Genomic DNA, 19,876 nt, shown 5'->3' with positions numbered 1-19,876 from the left:
AAGTACATTATTCCTTGTACATACACATCGCAAAAGACACAAAACAACATTTTGAGCTACTCAAACGACGACCACTTATCAAATCAACCACCCAATCAAAATATCTGCACACGACCGTATTCACAAGGATGCATCCTTCCCCACAAGCAAGACATAGTTACATTTTCTTTGACTAGAAAATTTTGTTTGGCTGATAAGCACTTGGTCAATTTTTTCATTTATTTATTTATATTAGGTTCCTATGCTACTCCAGGATATCCACAAGTGATTAGAGTAGCCGGAATGGTTCCTGATATCTTTTTCTTTGTTTGCTATCTGCGGATTGTTCTAATGAAGTTCTGAGACATATAGTAATGGTGTCTACATGGGAAGTTCACTAAGCTACGTGAATCTATGCAAAAATACAGTCATGGATCACTATGGCTTACTGACTACAATGTATACCACGACTATTTGTACATGAACAAGGATGGAGGGGAACTTTCCTTGTCTACGATGTTTGCTTACAGGTGAAATGCTCAACCTTGGTTTCTGATACCTCGGCCAAGATCGATACTACCATACTCGATGATGAAAATTAAGCACCGTGAATAAGCGATGGATCACCAGTTTCATCTCATCTGTATATATTGCATTCCATCCATCCATAAATCCATATTGTTGCATATCATTCACACATAGTCATGACAATGGATACTCTATTTTGATCCTCTTACATAGGAATGGGTACTAGGTCCTCCATACCTTCTATCTAACATTGAATCACCCCCCCTCACCCTCCCTATCCAGGTCATCATCATAATTGCATACCTTGCATCATTTCCCATCCACACAATCAAGCCACGTTCATCACCATCCATCTCTAACAGAAGGGACAATGTAACCTATGTTACCTAGGTCATCCTATAAGAAAAGCAAGATACTTTGTCTACACAAGTACATCGACTCACGCACACCTAGACTACATCATGCATTTACATCAATCGCCTGGTCTCAATAGGTACGCTAAGTCCAGCAAATGCCACAAATAACCTACAACGCAAATACTATCAATTGATCAACCAATCAAACACAATCAAAACAAACAATTACATCAATTGTCTAAGTCTCAACAAGTATTTTTCTTTAGATACCTTGACTTCATTGGGCAATTACATCAATTGTCTAAGTCTCATCAAGTCATTTTGACTCGCTTACTCAGACTTTATCCTGTCCAAGCGAACAACTGACATCAAATGTCACGCTTTGATTCAACTGGGGCAATTCAACCGATTGCACCAGATTGTCCAACCAATTTTGATCAAATTGTACAACATCAATCAAAAGCACACACACTACATTTGCACCGTATCTCCTGCATAACCTAAGGGTACTCACTGACCTCTCATTTCTCCATATTCACTCTGTTTTCCTCTTGATTTTTTCATAGGGGTTAATAGTAACTCTTTCAGTATGAAAATAGTACTTTGAAATGTAATGCCCTGAGAAGTTTCTGTATCTCGTCATAGTGAAGTAACAATAGTGCTTCGACTGGCATAGTCTTATGTATCTATATAAGTTTTTGAATCATCAATAGAAAACTCCCTGCTTTGTGGTTTACCTATTTGTGTGTGTGTGTGTAAGCTAATAGATCTATTACAATGTTTAAATCTAACATGTGTGATTTTATTTGTGTTTTATCTTTATAGGGGGGAATAAAATCTATTTTGCATAGATTTAGGGTAAATAAGTAACTAGGACAAACATTTAGAATTTACTTTAAATAAAAGAGTTGTAAATAATAAAGTTAAAAAATTAAATTAATAAATAGAGACATTTAGTTGAAAATTTGATGTAGATGTACTCTAACAAATAGAGGAAATCAATTTGTCTATTTAAAAAAAAATTGTGATGCTTGGATGAAAGCTTTAAAATTTGTACAATCATTCATATGTCATTATGGGTCACTTCCACAACTACAACATCAAACATGCATCTACAAATATAACCTACATAAGTGTAATATAATTTCAATACAAAAAGATTTGTTCTTTATAAATTATTGAATGTTTGCCTTTAGTCTATCTTAAGTAACTTATTTTTCTAAAATTATAGTTTCGTAGTTGAAATATTATCCAAAATGACACATTTTATTTCCTATGAGAAAAATATTAATATAGAATAACACCAACTTATTTACTTTTTAGACAAATCATTATGTTTTTTATATTAAAAGCAGCCAAAACTAGGGGGCTGACCCAAATACAGTCAAGATAATAACAAACAAACAACTATTAGCAGAGAAACAACAAAGTCACAACCTCCTAAACTTTCCTCTATCAAAAAATTTAAACATACTACGCATATTAACTATGTTGCATGAGCTATCTAAGAGTATTATTTGGAACAAATCATTATGTTGCATGAACTATCTAAGAGTATTATTTGGAACAAGGATGTGAAACTTGTTGGTCACTTTTAGATGACATTGCAAAAGAACATGAATGCAAAGTTGAAGTTTGGTTCAATATATCATCTACAAATAGATGCCCATATAAAAATTGTGAAAAAGTGTAGGAAACTTGTTAGGATGTTTATTAAGATAAGCACAAGAATCTGAGACAATATAACTATAAGCTAAGTTTATTTATAGCAATTCAATATAAACAAAAGTATAAGAAACACACCATTTGAAATTATATGTGGAAAAGATCCAAAAGATGTCTTAGAATTAAGAGGTTGATTGCAAGCCATACAAGGGGTACTAAAACTAAAGAAATCATGCAAAATACGTGAGTGAATTACACCAAGAAGTAAGAATCCAATTGGAGAAAATTAAATAATGAGTATTTAAGGAACATATTGATCATAAGAGAAAATAGAAATAGTATAAAATCAATCAATTAATATAGTAACTAATGTTTCTAGATAAAACTCTTAAACGACTAAATTAACAAAGATGAAAATAGGTTCTTAGTTATATATGTGAAAATAGATATTCTATTGAAACATGCACTTTTGTGATCCCACTTAGACTTTGGTTATCAAATGTGACAATGGAGCTCCAATAGACTAGAAAATGGATGCACTCTATTGAAATACAAAATCACATGTATGTGCACTCTATTAGAAAATTAGATAATAAATAATTTTTTTTATATCAAAGTTTGATTTAGATGTACTATGAAAAATGTATGAGAGTGATTTGCGAATTCGTAAAAAGTGATGCTCGCACGAAAGCTTTAGAATATATAAACTCATCACATGTCAATGTGGACCACATCCATAACTACAAGATCAATCATGCACCTATAAATCTAAATTATGGAAGTACAAATCTAAATTTGATGCATGGATTTGATCTTTATAAATCCTTGAATATTCACCTTCAATTTGTCTTGCATATCAAAGTCTATTTTTTGCATGAAAATTTAGTTGGTTTTGTCACGAGTTTACCAATGGTTAAGAATACATGTCCCTCTGGTCACACCCCTAAGTTACTTAGTCAATGGATTGTTTTTTTAAATGTAGGAAACACGTAAAAGATACTCTAAATATTGATATAAGTACGTAATGAGTAATATTTATATTTTGATGTAATGCTCAAAACAAATATAGCTATGTGTTTCTCTTATGAATTTTAGGTATTTGATGATCTAAAATGCACTAGGGATGGTCCTTAAATATAAATCCAAAAGACACAAATTAAATGTTTCCTACTTCAAGATGAAACATAATGATTATTTGGAAGGGTTAGGTTGATGCTAAATTTGAATTTAATATCTTAAAGTTCAAGTGTCATTTTCAAAACCATGTATTTGGTCCAATTCATTGGTGTAATAATGGATCTAATTCAAGTTAGGAGATGGATGAAGTGCAGATGAAGACTAGTCCTTGAAAATGAGTGCAAATGCAAACAAATACGTTATATACAAACTTTCAATAAAAATAACATCACTTATATATTTATCATCACATATAGAAACATCTAGTTAGAATGAATATCAAATGAAAAAAAAAACAATGTATGAAATTTTCATCATTAAACATCTATATATTTCATATATTATTATCATAAATATGAAGAATTGCATGAATAAAAATAAATATAATAGTAAAAAATGACACTACATAAATGAATTTTAAGAGTTATAATAATTTAGAAATTTTTTTTTTTAGCCCACCTTAAATAATTTAAGGTATCTTATTTTAATTGGATTGAACAATAGAATTTAGAGTTACTAATATTGGTGTAAAGATAATTGAAATGTTAAGGGGAATAATATTTATCTATTTTATAGTGTGATGCCAATATTGAACTCTTTGACCAACCATTATAGCAAATTAGAAATTGGAATGTGAATTAGATTAGTCATGAAAAAACTATGATAAACATGATCTTTACTTTTTGAGGTCTAGACTAGACCATGCTTGTAGCCTAAACTCGGGACAATTTGTTATTGCATCATTATGTACATTGTTGATTTTTCAGATTCAAGATCTATTGAATTTTTTTTTTATATGTTTATACTTATTTTTGAGAAATTAATGGAACTAAAAAAATATTTTTAGGTTCATATTATAAATTAAGTGAAGAATAGTGTCTTCTTTGATAATAATTAATTGTTGTGGTAACTATAACAAGATTGAAAACTCACCAAACAAACAATGTAAAATATTGATGCAACTAAACATATTGAGATTAATTTCATCTTGAGATTGTAATTGATACAATTGCGACTAAGTGTTATTGTGAATTATTTGTCTTGATATTCAGTGATTGAAATGATCGTGGGTGATGTCCTTAATACAAGCCTTCAACATACAACTAGAGATTTTTGACATGTGAACTAATATATAATGATCGTAATCCTAAAAGGTCAATCTTTGAAACCACAAATTTTGAATTTTAAAACTAGAGAGCTAGACTTAAAAATGATTGTCTAAGAATAAAAAGTAAAGACAACCTAATCTTAAAATATAGAAACCTTAAAAAATAGATCAATGATAATCTTAAAAGACATACTTTAACATATCAAAATAGATTTCAAACTAAAAGCAACCCATATACCAAAATATAAATTAAATACTATGATAATATTTTTACAACACCCACACATAATAACATAATTATATTAAAAATAAAAAGTATCATTATTATAACTCAAAATTAATTTCTATTTTTATTTCATTATTGGCTTTGTAGTGAGGAAAGATTATAATATTTAGAGACAATATCCCATAAATTATGTTCTCTCTCCTTCCACCAATAATAAAATTTAATGCCAATTATCTACCTCCATGTGCCCCCCAAAAGCCGGAAACTTTATATGACCACACCATCCAAGGGGCACTAAAAGCCTAGCAATTTTAATCTAAAAAATTATTAAGTCTCATGGTATCCCACACTTTATGCCTCAATAATTTATGCCGTCATTATTTCAAACAACCTTTTCTTGATTCTCAAATAAATGAGAATAAAAATAACTTTATTTAAAAAAATATTCACAATTTAGGAGCATTGTACCTTGCCACCTTATGAAAGAGAAATATGTTTTATAATTAATATTTATGTTTTTATATATACTATAGTTAAATAGATAAACATGGAATAGAATAAAGTAAAATGTTTATTTTTTAATAATAATTAACAGTATAACTAGTCTTTAGTTTAATTTTTAAATTGTTTTTCTTTCTTTCTGATAAGTTTTGTTCAATAAAAAAATAAAATTAAAAATAAAATGTTGGTAAATTTTAAATAATAAAAAGTATTTTAGAAAATTTTAAAGCTCAAAGATAACATAATTTTAATAGTAATATTTTAATTTTAGTAAAGGATAAATTAGATTTTATAATAGTATTTTGGTTTAAAATTTATTTATTTCTCCACACACACATAAAGACTAAAATAAAAAAATTACATAATATTTTGAGATAAATTAATTAAATAATAAAAAATAAATGATTTAGGATTAATTTTAATTTGCATAACAAATTATATGGAGTAAAGTGTTAAAACTAAATGCAAAAGTTAATAAATAAAATATATCTACTTAAAAAATAGGGTAGTTAAGAAATAAAAGCTATCTACTTAAAATATATGATGTAGATATGTCATGACAAATTGTTGTAGATGATTGATTAGTGTGCACACAAGTTATAACTAATTAAATGAATGCCTTTAAACCTAAAAAATCACTATTTGTTAGTACAAGTCACTTTTATGACTACAAAAATAATTTTACACAAATTGTGGATCCAACCAAAGTTCAAATCTAAACTTTTATGTACAAATCTAACCCGCTAAAACTTGATGCTTTATTTTTAGTTCACCTAGAATTATTTAGGAGGAGCTTGATAGGTAATGTGTATTCTTCCTTGGTTACATTTTGGAAATCATTAAAAATACTAGGTAGTCATATAGAAAATGTCCTAAATGTTGACACAAACATGGAATCTAGTAATGAGTTATCTATATATGCAAATGAATGAATTTGGACCACATTTCTAAGTGTTAGATGGATATGAAGGAGAACTGAGATTAGACTTTAAATACAACTCTAAAGATGACAAGTGAAGTAGTTCATGCTTCGAGTCAACACATAATTGTTAGTAAGGAAGGTTGTGTTAGCCCTAAAATTGTGTTTAAAATTTAAATCTTTTGAGTTTGTTTGTGCAAATAATGAAATTGAGTTAAGGTCAATCCTACAAGTTATAGATATGAACCTAGGTGAGAAGGGGAAAATTAAGGATCAAGACTGGTCCTTTGGAATAAGTGCAAATGGGATCAAATAAGGCTCAAGTTATATGCCAACTATGAGTAGAAATTACACCTTATCATTACAAAAAAAACAAACAAATCAAAGTTATTCTAAAATGAATAGAAAAGTAGAAGTTATGCAATTTTCACCATTACATTCCCCCCCTCTTTGGTTTGCTTGTGAACTCCTATGAGGATGCATGCCAAAGTAAAATCGAGTGGAGTCGATAAGTTTTAATTTATTCAAATAATTTCTTTAAATGTAACAACAAGATAGCTAGATTTGATTTTTTTACTTGTTGATATGGATCAAACCTTTCTAACATGTTTGAGACATATTTTTTCTTACTTTTTGTTTTGTTGTGGAGAGTAATAATTATCATTTGATTTCTTCTTTTGAGATACATTTGGAAGAAGGGGATGCAATAAAGAGATTTTCATAGTTTCATGCTTGTGTTCAAATAACTTTTCATTTTCCTTTCTTATCAAAACTTCTTCATTTGCATCTATATCATGGTAAAATGACTCAAATCTAAAAATGAATTATCGACTTTCGTGATAACTCTTTCTTTATGTACATACTTCAACCTTTGATGTATAACTGAGGGTATGACTTTTATATACTCAATTCATGGCCTACTACGTGAAATATAACCCAAAACCCAAAACTCTCTGTAACTTGTTGGAGATCAATAATGTTAGATTGTGTATGTGAAGGAGAAGTATTTATATATATCTATATTTTTTCACCAAGTGGAGCATCCAAAAGGTTATCCTCATCATTACCACCAATATAAAAATCTTTCAAATCTTGTTCTTGTATGCATGCATAACATTTTTATCTATCAAATCTTGTAGTTTATGTTTAAGAGCCATACAAATCCATGTTTGATGATAATTAATCCTATGACTAGTATATCTATATTTAAAAAATATATGTAAAATATGCTGAGAGATATCTTATAATAGAAGAGAATCATCTGTAAAATAAATGTTCTTCTTAAATACTAACATCAAGAATACAAATCTATTAATTGGAGACAAGTGGTGAGGGTTCTATTTTATTTGGAGTAATAAAATAACACCTCCACAAAAGCATAAACATGACACATTTCATGCATTTACCTGTCATTTGCATGTCAAATTGTTTTAAAAATGGTTTTTTGTTTACATACATTTTGATGTCATTGTAGATGCCTCTTGGCATAACTAGTATACGTATATTTAAAAAATGCCGAGAGATATCTTATAATAGAAGAATCACATGTAAAATAAATATTCTTCTAAAATACTAAATACCAAGAATACAAATCCATTAAAGTCCTGCATGCAAAAAGCTGAATCTAGCTAGAGACAAGTGGCGAGGGTTCTATTTTATTTGGAGTAATAAAATAATACCTCCACAAAAGCTGAAAATATGGCAAATTTCATGCATTTACCCGCCATTTGCATGTCAAATTATTTCAAAGATGGATTTTTGTTTAGAGACATTTTGATGTCATTGTAGATGCCTCTCGGCATTATAATATAACCAACCTTAGATCAAAAAAATCAACAACGATTTAATTATAACATAAATCCTAATATGGTGTATGAGTAGCCTTGTTCACTAAAATGAAAATAAGAGTAAAATCTATTTACTTAATACTATGGGAAAATGATTAAACACTAATAACTAGACAATTATCCTATGACAAATCTAGTTGGCATCATAAATTAAACAAAGTGTTGAAGTAAATGTAGAAAATAAATAAAGAAATAATTTTTACTTGGCTATGAATCTAATGTACATATATTATAGAAGATGGTGGTAGATGTTTCATCAATGTGTAAGAAAATCGAGACAAAATAAATAAGTGCTTTTGTCTAAAACTATGAATCAATTTATTAATTTCAAAACAAATCTATGCAAATCATGCATTTGAATTTGTGTGCATGGATCTAAACTTTACTAAAGTTCTCCCATATTTGTTTTTGGTTTGCGTAGATTTTTGAATTTTATCATGTTTGATTGATGGTATTTAGGAACACCTTTGAGCAATTTGCTAAGCATGGTGTGTTCTCACTTGCTTAAACCCTTAGTCCATGCATTAATTAATTACCTTTTAAAAATATCAAAGACAACAATCAATAATACAAATAATGTCATAGATTTTGATGAAGTAAGTAATGCAACAATGAATGTTCTAATTATTTGATTGAATATTCAAATGTGAATTGGATTTCTAGGTGCTAGATGGATGTGAAAATAAACTTGGGTTAGCCCTTTTCAATATAGTTACAAAGATGGCCATAAAACAATTTGTGCCTCAAGTTGGTACATAATGGATATCAAGAAGGTTTGAGTTGGTTCCAAATTTAAATTTTAAATTATAATATTCTAATTTCATTTTTGCATATCAAGAAATTAACCTAGGTCAACTTGACAAATTAGGGATTTGAATCTCGGTGGAAAGGTGAATTTTGAGGATTAATATTAATTGCTAGGTAAAAAAGATGAATAAAACTAATAGGACCAAATTTTAAATAATGATGTTTTATTACATTCAATTGCACATTTTTCAAGTCAAAAGTATTGACCATATTTCATGAGTAATGGTTTACACAAACCCATCTCTTATGAGCATGAATAACAAGTCATCCATCGTGACGTTATTCCAAGTCGAGTGTGCTTGATCATGGAGTTTCCCCCAAGATCAAGTCCACTTAGCTTGCTACCCACTTAGCTTGCTACCTCACTTACAAAACCTTCAAAAATGAACTTTCCCCTAAGATCAATCCCATTTATCTTTTAGGGCAGAGGGCCCTTTAGCAGAGTGAGCTCCTATGGTGAAGATAGGAGTTGATCAAAATGAGCCCCTTAGTGGAGGATTTAAATAGTCATGTCAATATTTATCTCCAAAAAGATTTCCGTAAATCTAAAAAATCAATCAATTATCTAATGCTACATCAACACGCCAATTAAACACGACTTAGTGCACAACTATTGGTCTCACTTTTATTTGGGACCATTTTAAACACCTCAACAAAAAGCACGCTAATGTAGCATCATATTTTAACATTTTATTTGAAACCAAATTCTATAAGTAGGAGACTTTACAAGTAAATTGTTATACAAAATTGGGAGTGATTTGAAATGGAAATGGCTATCTAGATCCTAGAATGCACCAATACATCATCATCTTTTATACATTAGTATTATTTTGTAATAGATTTTTGATGCATTCTAAGGATTGGATAGCCATTCCCATTTGAAAATACCTAGGAGGGCTAAATTAAGATGCTCCAATATATAGCCCTCTCCCCTACTACCTCATTTACAAAACTTTCAACAAATGTTATACCTTTAACGACCCATTAAAAAACCTTTTAACCCATCCTTAAATAAAGAATAAGTATTTTTCCCTCCATCCAATATAATATTTTATAAGATTCAACTACTTCATGTTTAAATCTAACTCATTAAATGTCTATTACACCAAATAGTCAAAATCTTAGCCCCTATGCCAAATCATGACACAATGCGAAAAAAAAACAAAAATGGACAAATTACAAACCCAAAATATAATTAGTCGTAGTCCCATCAAAATATCTAATAGAAATACGTATACACAGAACTTTACGTATGCGTATTTTCAGACCCAAAACAAATACCAAATTTTTCCCTCACTACGACAAGGAGGAGAAGAAGATGAAGAAGCAGCAGCAGAAGCAGTTGTGAAGTTCGGCACAGTTAAGCTAGCAAAGGTGCTTAGTTCGAAACCCAGCAACACCAGCAGAATCTAGGAACAGCAAAAGCCGAAGGTCACCGGTTCGAGACTCGGCAAGACCAGAACCAAGGGAGAAAGCAAACACAGCAGCCATGTTTCGTGCGACGAACAGCATAGTGGGGCTGCTGAACTTCGTGACATTCCTGCTGTCGATTCCCATTCTGGGTGGCGGAATTTGGCTCGCCACGCGCAACAGTGGCGATTGCCTTCGCTTTTTGCAGTGGCCCATCATTGCCATCGGTTCTGCCATTATGCTGCTCTCATTGGCAGGCTTTGTGGGCGCCTGCTTTCGAGTCACTTCTTTGCTCTGGCTTTATCTCTTCTTCATGCTGCTCCTCATTCTCGCTTACTTGGGATGTATCATTTTTGCCTTTGCAGTCACTGGTAAAGGCGAAGGCCACCCGGTAATAAACACCGGCTTTAGTGAGTACAAGCTTGAGGATTTCTCTCAGTGGATGCAGGACCGCGTCAGGGATTCCGGTAGCTGGCATAATATCAGGTCGTGTGTTCGAGATGCTAAGGTGTGTAAGAAGCTCGGTGAGAAGACGATGTATATGGGCGCTGCCGGGTTTTATCAGCAGCATTTGAATCCCATTCAGGTGATTCTGGCTTAGATCTCATCTTCGTGGTCTTTTTCTAGATAGCTTTCTTTGAATCGATTCTGGGGATGGATCTTCCTCAGTTGCTAATGTTTGGATCCCTTTTTTGGGAATTTAAGGTTTGAGATTAGATTTTAGATGTTTTTATTTTTTGGAAATTTGAGGTTTTCAGATCAGTTTCAGCTTAATTTGAAGATTTCTTTTTTAAATTTACTTATTTTATTGTCTATTTGATTTGTTGCTCTGTTTTTTGTTTTTTTAAATATATATTTATCTGAGATGTTGAGTTCATTTTTTTGGATCTGTTTTTGTAAATTTAAGATTTTGCTGTTATTTTTTCAGATCATATTTGAAAATCTATGGTTTTGAAGTTGAGGTTTTTTTTGGCAAGCTCTGTTAAAATTATGTTCTGAGGTTGTTTTATGCCGATTCGTTTATGACTGAGGTGGATTAACTCTACCAGTACAGGTTTTTTTTATGTTCTTTATGCTCTCTGAGTCTGCCTTGACTTGAAGAGGTTTATTGTTAAAAAGATAAAGGTAAAGCTAATATTTCAGGCCTTGCTTAGCCAGCATGCTTACTGGGGGTACTAAACATCGCTTGCTTAAGAGCAAACCAAGCGCTGCCTTGTCCATATACTAGAAATTAAGGGTTTTGCTTGTTATGGTAAAGTATATCCTAGATGTGAATATAGATACTCTGGATAAACAAGTTTTTGGTTGTCATGGCAGAGTTTTTACAGCACGTAGATGAAGAGAGGAGTGAAATGTTTGAAATTTGTTGTTCGAGATTTATGGCTAATTCGCTAATAATCGGGCTTTGGTTAAAAGAAACTTGACTGAGAGCACTTGTGCAACATGGGAACTTCCTGGGAGGTTATCTTTCCTTGCACTACTCTGGCCTAGGCGCATTGGAATTGCATCTGACATGAAACTCATACCTTTTACAAGGCGTGATCAAAGAAGAATCTCTTCAAGTCACTTCAATTTGTGAATGATTCAGTTAGATGTATCTTTGTTGTAGTAGTATTTCATTCACTGTGTTTTGGGACTGACTGGTTTTGGGTATGATTCCTGCAGATTATTTGTGTATCCCTGCTTTCCTAGCTCTTCAAGTCATTTCAATTTGTGAGTGATTCAATTGAATGTATCTTTGGTGTAATAGTATGTCATTCACTGTGGTTTGGGACCAACTGGATCTGAGTTTGAATTATTTGTGTATCCCTGCTTTGCTAGGCTATGACCCAAGTTGTCTATTGGTTGCATTCAAGACCAGGGAGACAGATAATACTTGTATTGGGTGCAACTATGAGTTTTAAGTTTTCACCGAAAACTGTTGGAAGTTTGGATTCCGTTGTAGGCGGATCACAGATCCTGGATCATGCTGTGTATACTATGCCTTTTTTAAAATCTCATGGCCAAACAATAACAAGCTCAACCATGTATCATTTATGAGTCTTGGGCCTCTTTCTCAACCAGTGCTTCTTGGAAGAAGGAAATGGGTTGGAGTCCAGAGTCTTAATTACAATCTCAATACTCTTCCCTTTCCTAGTATCCCAAGTTTGATCACCGATCTCTTGGAAAAGAAGCGGACATCTCTTTGCAGATTATTATTAAGTTGCAAACCAATTATGAAAAGTGATAGCTAAACTATTATTCGTAAGTAGTATATGTTAAATGGGTCAGTTGGCATTTATGTGATTCTTTCCCAGGTTCGTTTGCTCTGAATACTAGAAACTGTTCCCAGAAGTCTGGAAACCTGCTTTTAAGTTTGTGATGCCTTTCCTTATCCCCAGGAACTTTTGAAGCTACTGGGTAAGGCCCAGAAACTTTTAAAATCCATGTCTAGTACTTTCTCAAATATTTGGTTACAAGCTCTAAGAGTTTCAAGAAGTTTCTTCGGTCTTCAGCCATTCTCTAAGACAATTACCCCAAAGCTTTTGCTGTTTCATTGATCCATTTTTTCTCACTTCCAATTTCTGCAATTACAAAGTTTTAAAGCCTCTACTTCCAATTCTTGATGCAACATGGCAAGCGCCCATTCAACCATTACTCTTAAGAATTCTGAGTGGATTCCAGTCCAAATTATGTGACTATACCTGATCCTTATATTCTTCTCTCTTTTTATCATAATCCGTTCTCTGTTTTTGTCAAAAGCGAGCCATCCAGATGTACTTGTTTCATCTATGGAATAGTGTATTTCACTGTGTCAGAGTTCAGGTTGTCAAAATGAGCAAAACAATTTCCTTCTTATCAAGTCATTTGATAGGTGAAATTGGCTCCAAATGCTTTAAAGCATGGACCAGCTAGGACTCGAACCTAGGACCTTCCATATGCTGCTGGAGTGCTCTATCACTGAGCTACTGGGCCCTCTTGGACCAGTCCATCGTCGGTCCTGATGTGGCTTATTTCCAACACCAACACCCCCCCTAAGCCACACCTCTCGTGTGCTTGGGGCTCCTAGCCTGGACCTGGCTCTGATACCATGTTGAGACATGGACCAACTAGGACTCGAACCTAGGACCTTCCATATGCTGCTGGAGTGCTCTACCACTGAGCTACTGGCCCCTCTTGGACCAGTCCATCGTTGGTCAGGGTGGCTTATTTCCAACACCAACAAAACACTCGTGCAGTCACTCACCTTGGAGTCATAACATGAGCAAGACATTTATGAAGCAAGACCATGTGAAAATAGACAAAGTTCCTCTTTGCAGGGGAGCAGCTCATGCAAACATATAATCTGGGTTCTGATATCAGTGGCATATGCAAAGGCAGACACATCTATAATCCTTGTGCCTTTCTCAGAGTGTTACGTTTTCTCTCCTGTTCAGCCTGTCCATTGCCACAAAGTGCATTGAATGCAGTCTTTATAGGACTCAATAGCCCGTGGACTTCACCTTGTTTGTCACAAATTCAGACTCCATAGACCCAGAGACTTAATGATAAAGGCACATTTTATCACGATCTTAATAATATTTCCTTCTTCCCGTTGTCTTGACACCTTCATGAATCAAATGTAACATGATAATGAGGGTTTCCCATGGACAAGATCAGTTTTATGGTGTCAAGAAAATTTGAGTCTTGAGGACTATGGCTAGATGCATAAATTTTCAGAATCTCTTTTATTTGAAGGAATAATAACAGCAAGCACACAGTCACACAATGCATGGCTTCCACTTATCATGCTTTCATAATATTTTTCCCTTACACTATCTGACAATTTTTTTCTTTTTGGCAGTCGGGTTGTTGCAAACCACCAACCTCCTGTGGATACAGCTATGTAAATGCAACATTCTGGACTGGGACATTGACAAACATAGATCCTGACTGTACACAATGGAGCAATGGCCAAGATCAGTTATGTTATGATTGTGGTTCGTGCAAAGCTGGTGTTTTGGCGGATATGAAGCGTAACTGGCATAAGTTGTCTGTCCTAAATATTGTTGTTTTCATATTGCTCGTTGTGGTCTATGTTATTGGATGTGGTGCTTTCAGGAATAACTTAAGAAGAGATAATAACGAGTCTTACGGAGAAGCCAGGATGACCAAGGCTCGTCCTAGTTGGCTGGACAAGTGAGAACTCTTGTATTTATTTGTTCAATTATGTTCTTTTTTCCCTTACGGACAAGTGAGAAAATAGTTTGTGTGCCATGTTTTTTTTTTTTTTGCCGGGGGGGGGGGGATCTTCTGTAAAGACGTTTTTATTTTGTCTACTGCTTCAATAAGTGATCTTTTGTATCATACTCGTTGCATTCTATATTCTCCATTGTTTATGCATCCGTTTTTTTCTTGTCCTAGTGTGTATTTTGGGTTGCATCGATCCTTGGAAAATTCCCAGTTGTCATAATTTGTATGCCATGACAAAATACCTGGAGATGGCAACAAACTTTATGTATTTTTTTGGTTGTTTCTGTTTTGATAAATGTTTTTTCAGCCATGTTGGTATGTTTTTTCACTTATCTGTAACTGGTGTTCCTCGAAGTTGACTTCTTATGATGAAGTAATGTTGTAAAACATTTGCTTCTCTTCGTTTTTTTTTGTGCATTGATTGAGGTTTTCATCATCAACGCCCTCACTGTTATTGAGTGCTATATTTCAAAGAAAGTAATTGAACAGCAGGAGACTAGGGGTGCAAAGCTTGTTGCAACTTCAGCTTCCTGAGCTCTTATTTCAATTAATATGGGCAAGTTTGTGTATTTGAAGATAACTCTTTGATCTTTATTAATGATAAGACCCCAAAGCTTGTTGCAACGTCAGTTTTAATTAGTACACGTAAGATTTGTATATATGAAGATGACAAAGATGACACTTTAATCTTTATTAATGATATGACCCAAAAGCTTGTTGCAACTTCAGCTTCCTGACCTGCTGTTCAATAATTATAGATGAGATTGTGTGTTTGAAGGTGACATTTTGATTTTTATTAATAATATGAAAAAGCTTGTATTGAGATAATTTTTTGTGTTCCTTGGCAATCATAGAAAGCTTTTGTGAAGCAGGGGAACTTTCAAATGCACCAAATATTGGATAGGGCAAATTAAGCATGTTTATGTATTCACCATATGATATAATTCAACTTGAGATAAGAACATCAATTCAGCATCTTGGTTCTTGCATTGTGAACATTAATGTTATTAAATGAAAACTTTTTCCTAGGATGAATGTTTGTTAACACCATTCCCTACATCCCTTTCTGTTCTTCCATTCAGATCCTAAGGTTGTATTTTCGCCCCACTAATGTAGAGCACAATTCAATGGAAAGCCTTCACATATCTCTAAATTATGTGCTTTCACTTTAAGCATCCCTTCCTCATCTTATCCTTGCAGTCTTCATCATGGTTGGTTTATTACTGCAAATTGTGATAAGGATCTTTGCAAAATTGAGTTATTGATCTATTTGTGATGTCTACTTTGAGCATCAAATATGGATGAAGACTCTTAAAACTCCATTATTCTTCAAGGACTTATTGTATTTCTAGATTATTTTAAATACACCACAGCTTGACACTATTTGTTTTAGCCATAACTAATCAAGTCAAATGGTTATGATTAAAAGCCCTGCGCAAACATCTTAGCATACGTGTTGCCCACAACATATTCATAGCTGCAGATTGATAGTAGTAGTATCTAGCCTAAATGTCTTCTATATTTCTACTAAATGGTTTTGGTGGAAGATTTACTTTTAGAATTAGCAAAACCTTAAATGGAGGACACTTATCAAACCCAAAAGACATAATCATATTCACTACCTAGTAAGAGGCTTGCTAGTTAGCCAATTACCTTAACCCAAGTAGAGATCCGGTCATCAAAAAGGAAGGTGATCCATAATACATGAGAACTTGCTCCAACTGAAGTTTAAGTTTTATATAACCTTTTGCTTTAATGGAGAGCTAGGAAACCTTGGAATAAGACAGCATTTGAATACAGTTTGTATTGAACTACATATGGATGTTTGTATGGTGGTGGTCCTAAGTAATTTGAATCGAAGAGGCATATGTGCCAATTTTTTAATCACAATGGTCTCTCAAGAAAATTTGAACTTCAAATCAGCATCAGTGTTGAGTAAAGATCCAATAGGTGTTTATGCGTAAGCAGTGAATATGAAAAATGAATGAATTTTGGAAATTTCCAAGAATTGTGGGAAATCATTTGATAGATAGGTTTTAGGCATCATTTTGTGTTATGTGGCCAATTTTCGTATGAATCTAGTTCATAGTTTGTCATATTTTAAACTTTCAAATTTTGGTGTCAGTCTTCTAGAAATGATTAAAATCTCTCATTTTAGCATTCGTCATGAGGAGTAAATGATAGTGTTGGCTCGTTTCCCTACCATCGATGCGTGTTTCAAATTTCAGGACTTAACTCCCATCGTTTGGAAGATATGGTCATTTTTCTCAAGCTTGAGCATTAAATTTAAAATATTTTTTAAATAAATAATTTAATATTTTAGATTATTTTAATATTGTGGTCATTGGAGGGAAAAAGTTGTCTAAAACGTCATTTTCATTTCTCCTTTATTCTCCTCTGTGGTAGAAGGTTTCTGGAGGTCAAGAACGTCATTTTCATTTCTCCTTTATTCTCCTCTGTGGTAGAAGGTTTCTGGAGGTCAAGGTCATAGTCTTTGAAAGAAATGGTTAAAGATGCTCCATTGTCGAGCATTTTTAACCCATAATCTTAACCTTTGAGAAAAAATGCATAGAAATGCTTCGTTTTTGAGCATTCTTAACCCATATTTATAACCTCTCACAAAAAGGTTAGGAATGCTCCAAAATGGAGCATCTCTAACTTTATTTCCTAACCTTGTGGGCCCGCTTTGTCAAGAAGGTTAGAAATGTTCCGTTTTGGAGCATTCTTAACCTCCTTCATAAGAGTTTAAAAAAAACTTCAAACAACAGGTTATGGACATTCATCGATGCATTGAAGAAGAGAGGGAATTCATCAGATTTTGAAGATGTAGTCTCTCTCGAGACATACACGCCAACATGGAAACAAGATTACACCACTGCATTGGCAAACTTTGCAACCTATGCCAGCATCCTCCTTGCCTGAGTTGAAATGGAAGCTTTGAAAAGAATGTTGACATCCACCAAAGAATAATGAACACGTTTTATGCGCAGCTAACATGTTTGCAAAAGATATGGAAGCATAGACATGTCGTGAAATGTGGATATGTGTGCAAAATGTGGAAAGCGTAGATAAGGAGAACAAGGAATGCTGTGAGTTGATTGACATAATGCCTTAAAGAAACGTGGTCTCATTAACTGCAAATCAACGCTGCAAATTGTTTGGCGACATGAATACAAACCATAGAACGCATGATAAAGCCGTTAATTGCTTTGTCAAGGTGCAGCGGCTCTGGTAGACATGAAAGCAAATCTTGGAAGCTTAGTCAATGCCATGATTGTTTGACAGAACACCATGTATAATGCAGAAAGTTGAAGCTTAGACACGACATGCGAACTGGTTGACAAATACCTCAAATTGGTGTCATCTCATATAATGCCAGGACTGCACGTAATGCATTGTATACATTTGATGCAAATGCTTTAGAAACTTCAAGCAAATGCATTTGGCGGGTGTAAAGCCAGCCACCACAACCCCTCCTTGCTCTTTCTTTCTTGCACCAAAAGATAGAATTGCATAAGATGTTGTAGTTGCAGTCGCTCTGGTAGTTATGAAGGCAGAATGTACAGGCATAGACAATGCACGTTAACCGTTGTGAATGTGGAGGCATAGACAGTGCACGTGGAGTGTTTGGCAAAATACCAAGTGAAACGCAATAGTGGAAGCATAGGCAATGCAGGTGAACAGTTTAACATAATGCTTCACAGAGATGTCATCTCAAAGATTGTGAAACTTCCAAGCGAATGCAGTTCGCAGGTATAAAGCCAAATTCTGCAACCCTTTGCTAGCATCTTTCTTGCCTGTGCCAGAATGTGGGTTTTTGAGAAGTGAAGAGACATCCATCAAAGCATGATTAAAGGTAGATCTCTATCAGACATTATAGTTAGAAATGCTCAAGTTGATATGCACGGCAAGTGAGCCGTTTGATAGGATGCCATAGGCAAAATATGAAAACATAGTTCAAGCACACAAATTGTTTGTAGAATGCCTCGAAGAGATTTCATCTCAGGAATGTAATGAAATGATGGTAGCGATACACTCACGCACTCATTGGAAAAGTGATAGAAACTTTAAAGTGAATGCAATTGGCAGGTATAGAGTCAAATTATTTGCCGACACCCTCCATGCCTACACAAAATGAAAACTTTGAAACAGAGTTTGTAAATTCATTGAAGCACTAAATAAATGAGGATCATTGTCAGATATAAAGCCATGGTTGTCATACATGAATAAATTGAAGCATAAGAGAAGACGTGCTATTCATTTTATAGAATGCCTTGAATTCATCTCATGGCTTGCAGTGATTTCAAACTAATGTAATGGCATGACTCATGGCTCACATTGATCGCAAGGAATAGAAAAATATATTTGTTGAGAAGATCTACGTGCAGAGCTTGTGGAACCATAGTCAAGGAACGTCAAGTGTCTGGCACATTGCAATACTAATTTCACGAACCTTAACCAATATTCTCCAACTGCAGTGGAACGACACACAAGAGCTAGGAGACCACGGAAATAATGTCATGAACATGATAACGTCCCGATCCTCAGAAAAAGGGTTCATCATAGAAAGAAAAGTAAGTGATTGTGGTAGATATAGGCCAGAGAATGTAACTTTTCCCAATATGCCAATGGATGTGGGTATGCATTGTTCACTCGATAGACATTTGGTAGAGTTTTAGCCAAAAGATGAAAGAGCTATGATATAGTTGTTCAAGGCTATTGTCTCATGTATCCTATGGCTATAAACACAAGGGTACCACATGTGGTAAAGCTAAATCTACGAAAGAGTCTAATAATAGAAGGAAACAAGTTGTTGAAAAAGGTAGAGTTGATATGGCATTGTCATTGACAAGGGAGAGTTTTATTGCCTCATGGTGGTTATAGCTTGTCTGACTTCAAATTTGATGATTACATAAGAATAGGCACTTACGTCAATTGTTCTTAGGCATGTGAATATTGTAATGAAAAGATGGAGGTTAATTGTGTATAGGGATGCATTATCACTTTTCAAAAGATTGATGAAGGTGACTATGTAAGAATTGATCATACTATCATATAAGCCTTCTTATTGTTCAAAGAAATACTATGTTCATGAGGGATAAGGATGTTCGAGAGCTAGACAAGATACAAAGAGGAGATAAT

General features: G+C 33.5%; 1 protein-coding gene across 1 annotated transcript; it reads left to right on the top strand.

Annotated features, from left to right (window-relative positions):
* The first annotated feature begins 10,391 nt into the window (after nucleotides 1-10,391).
* On the top strand, nucleotides 10,392-15,457 carry LOC131042287 (tetraspanin-3). Its single transcript, XM_057975629.2, has 2 exons — nucleotides 10,392-11,108; nucleotides 14,346-15,457. The coding sequence occupies exons 1-2, from the start codon at nucleotides 10,602-10,604 to the stop codon at nucleotides 14,682-14,684; spliced, it is 846 nt and encodes a 281-aa protein (XP_057831612.1). The 5' UTR covers nucleotides 10,392-10,601; the 3' UTR covers nucleotides 14,685-15,457.
* The last annotated feature ends 4,419 nt before the right edge of the window (nucleotides 15,458-19,876 follow it).

The sequence above is a fragment of the Cryptomeria japonica genome, chromosome 3, assembly GCF_030272615.1.
Source record: "Cryptomeria japonica chromosome 3, Sugi_1.0, whole genome shotgun sequence".
NCBI classification, from domain to species: Eukaryota; Viridiplantae; Streptophyta; class Pinopsida; order Cupressales; family Cupressaceae; genus Cryptomeria; species Cryptomeria japonica.
This window is presented reverse-complemented; position numbering and strand designations above follow the sequence as displayed.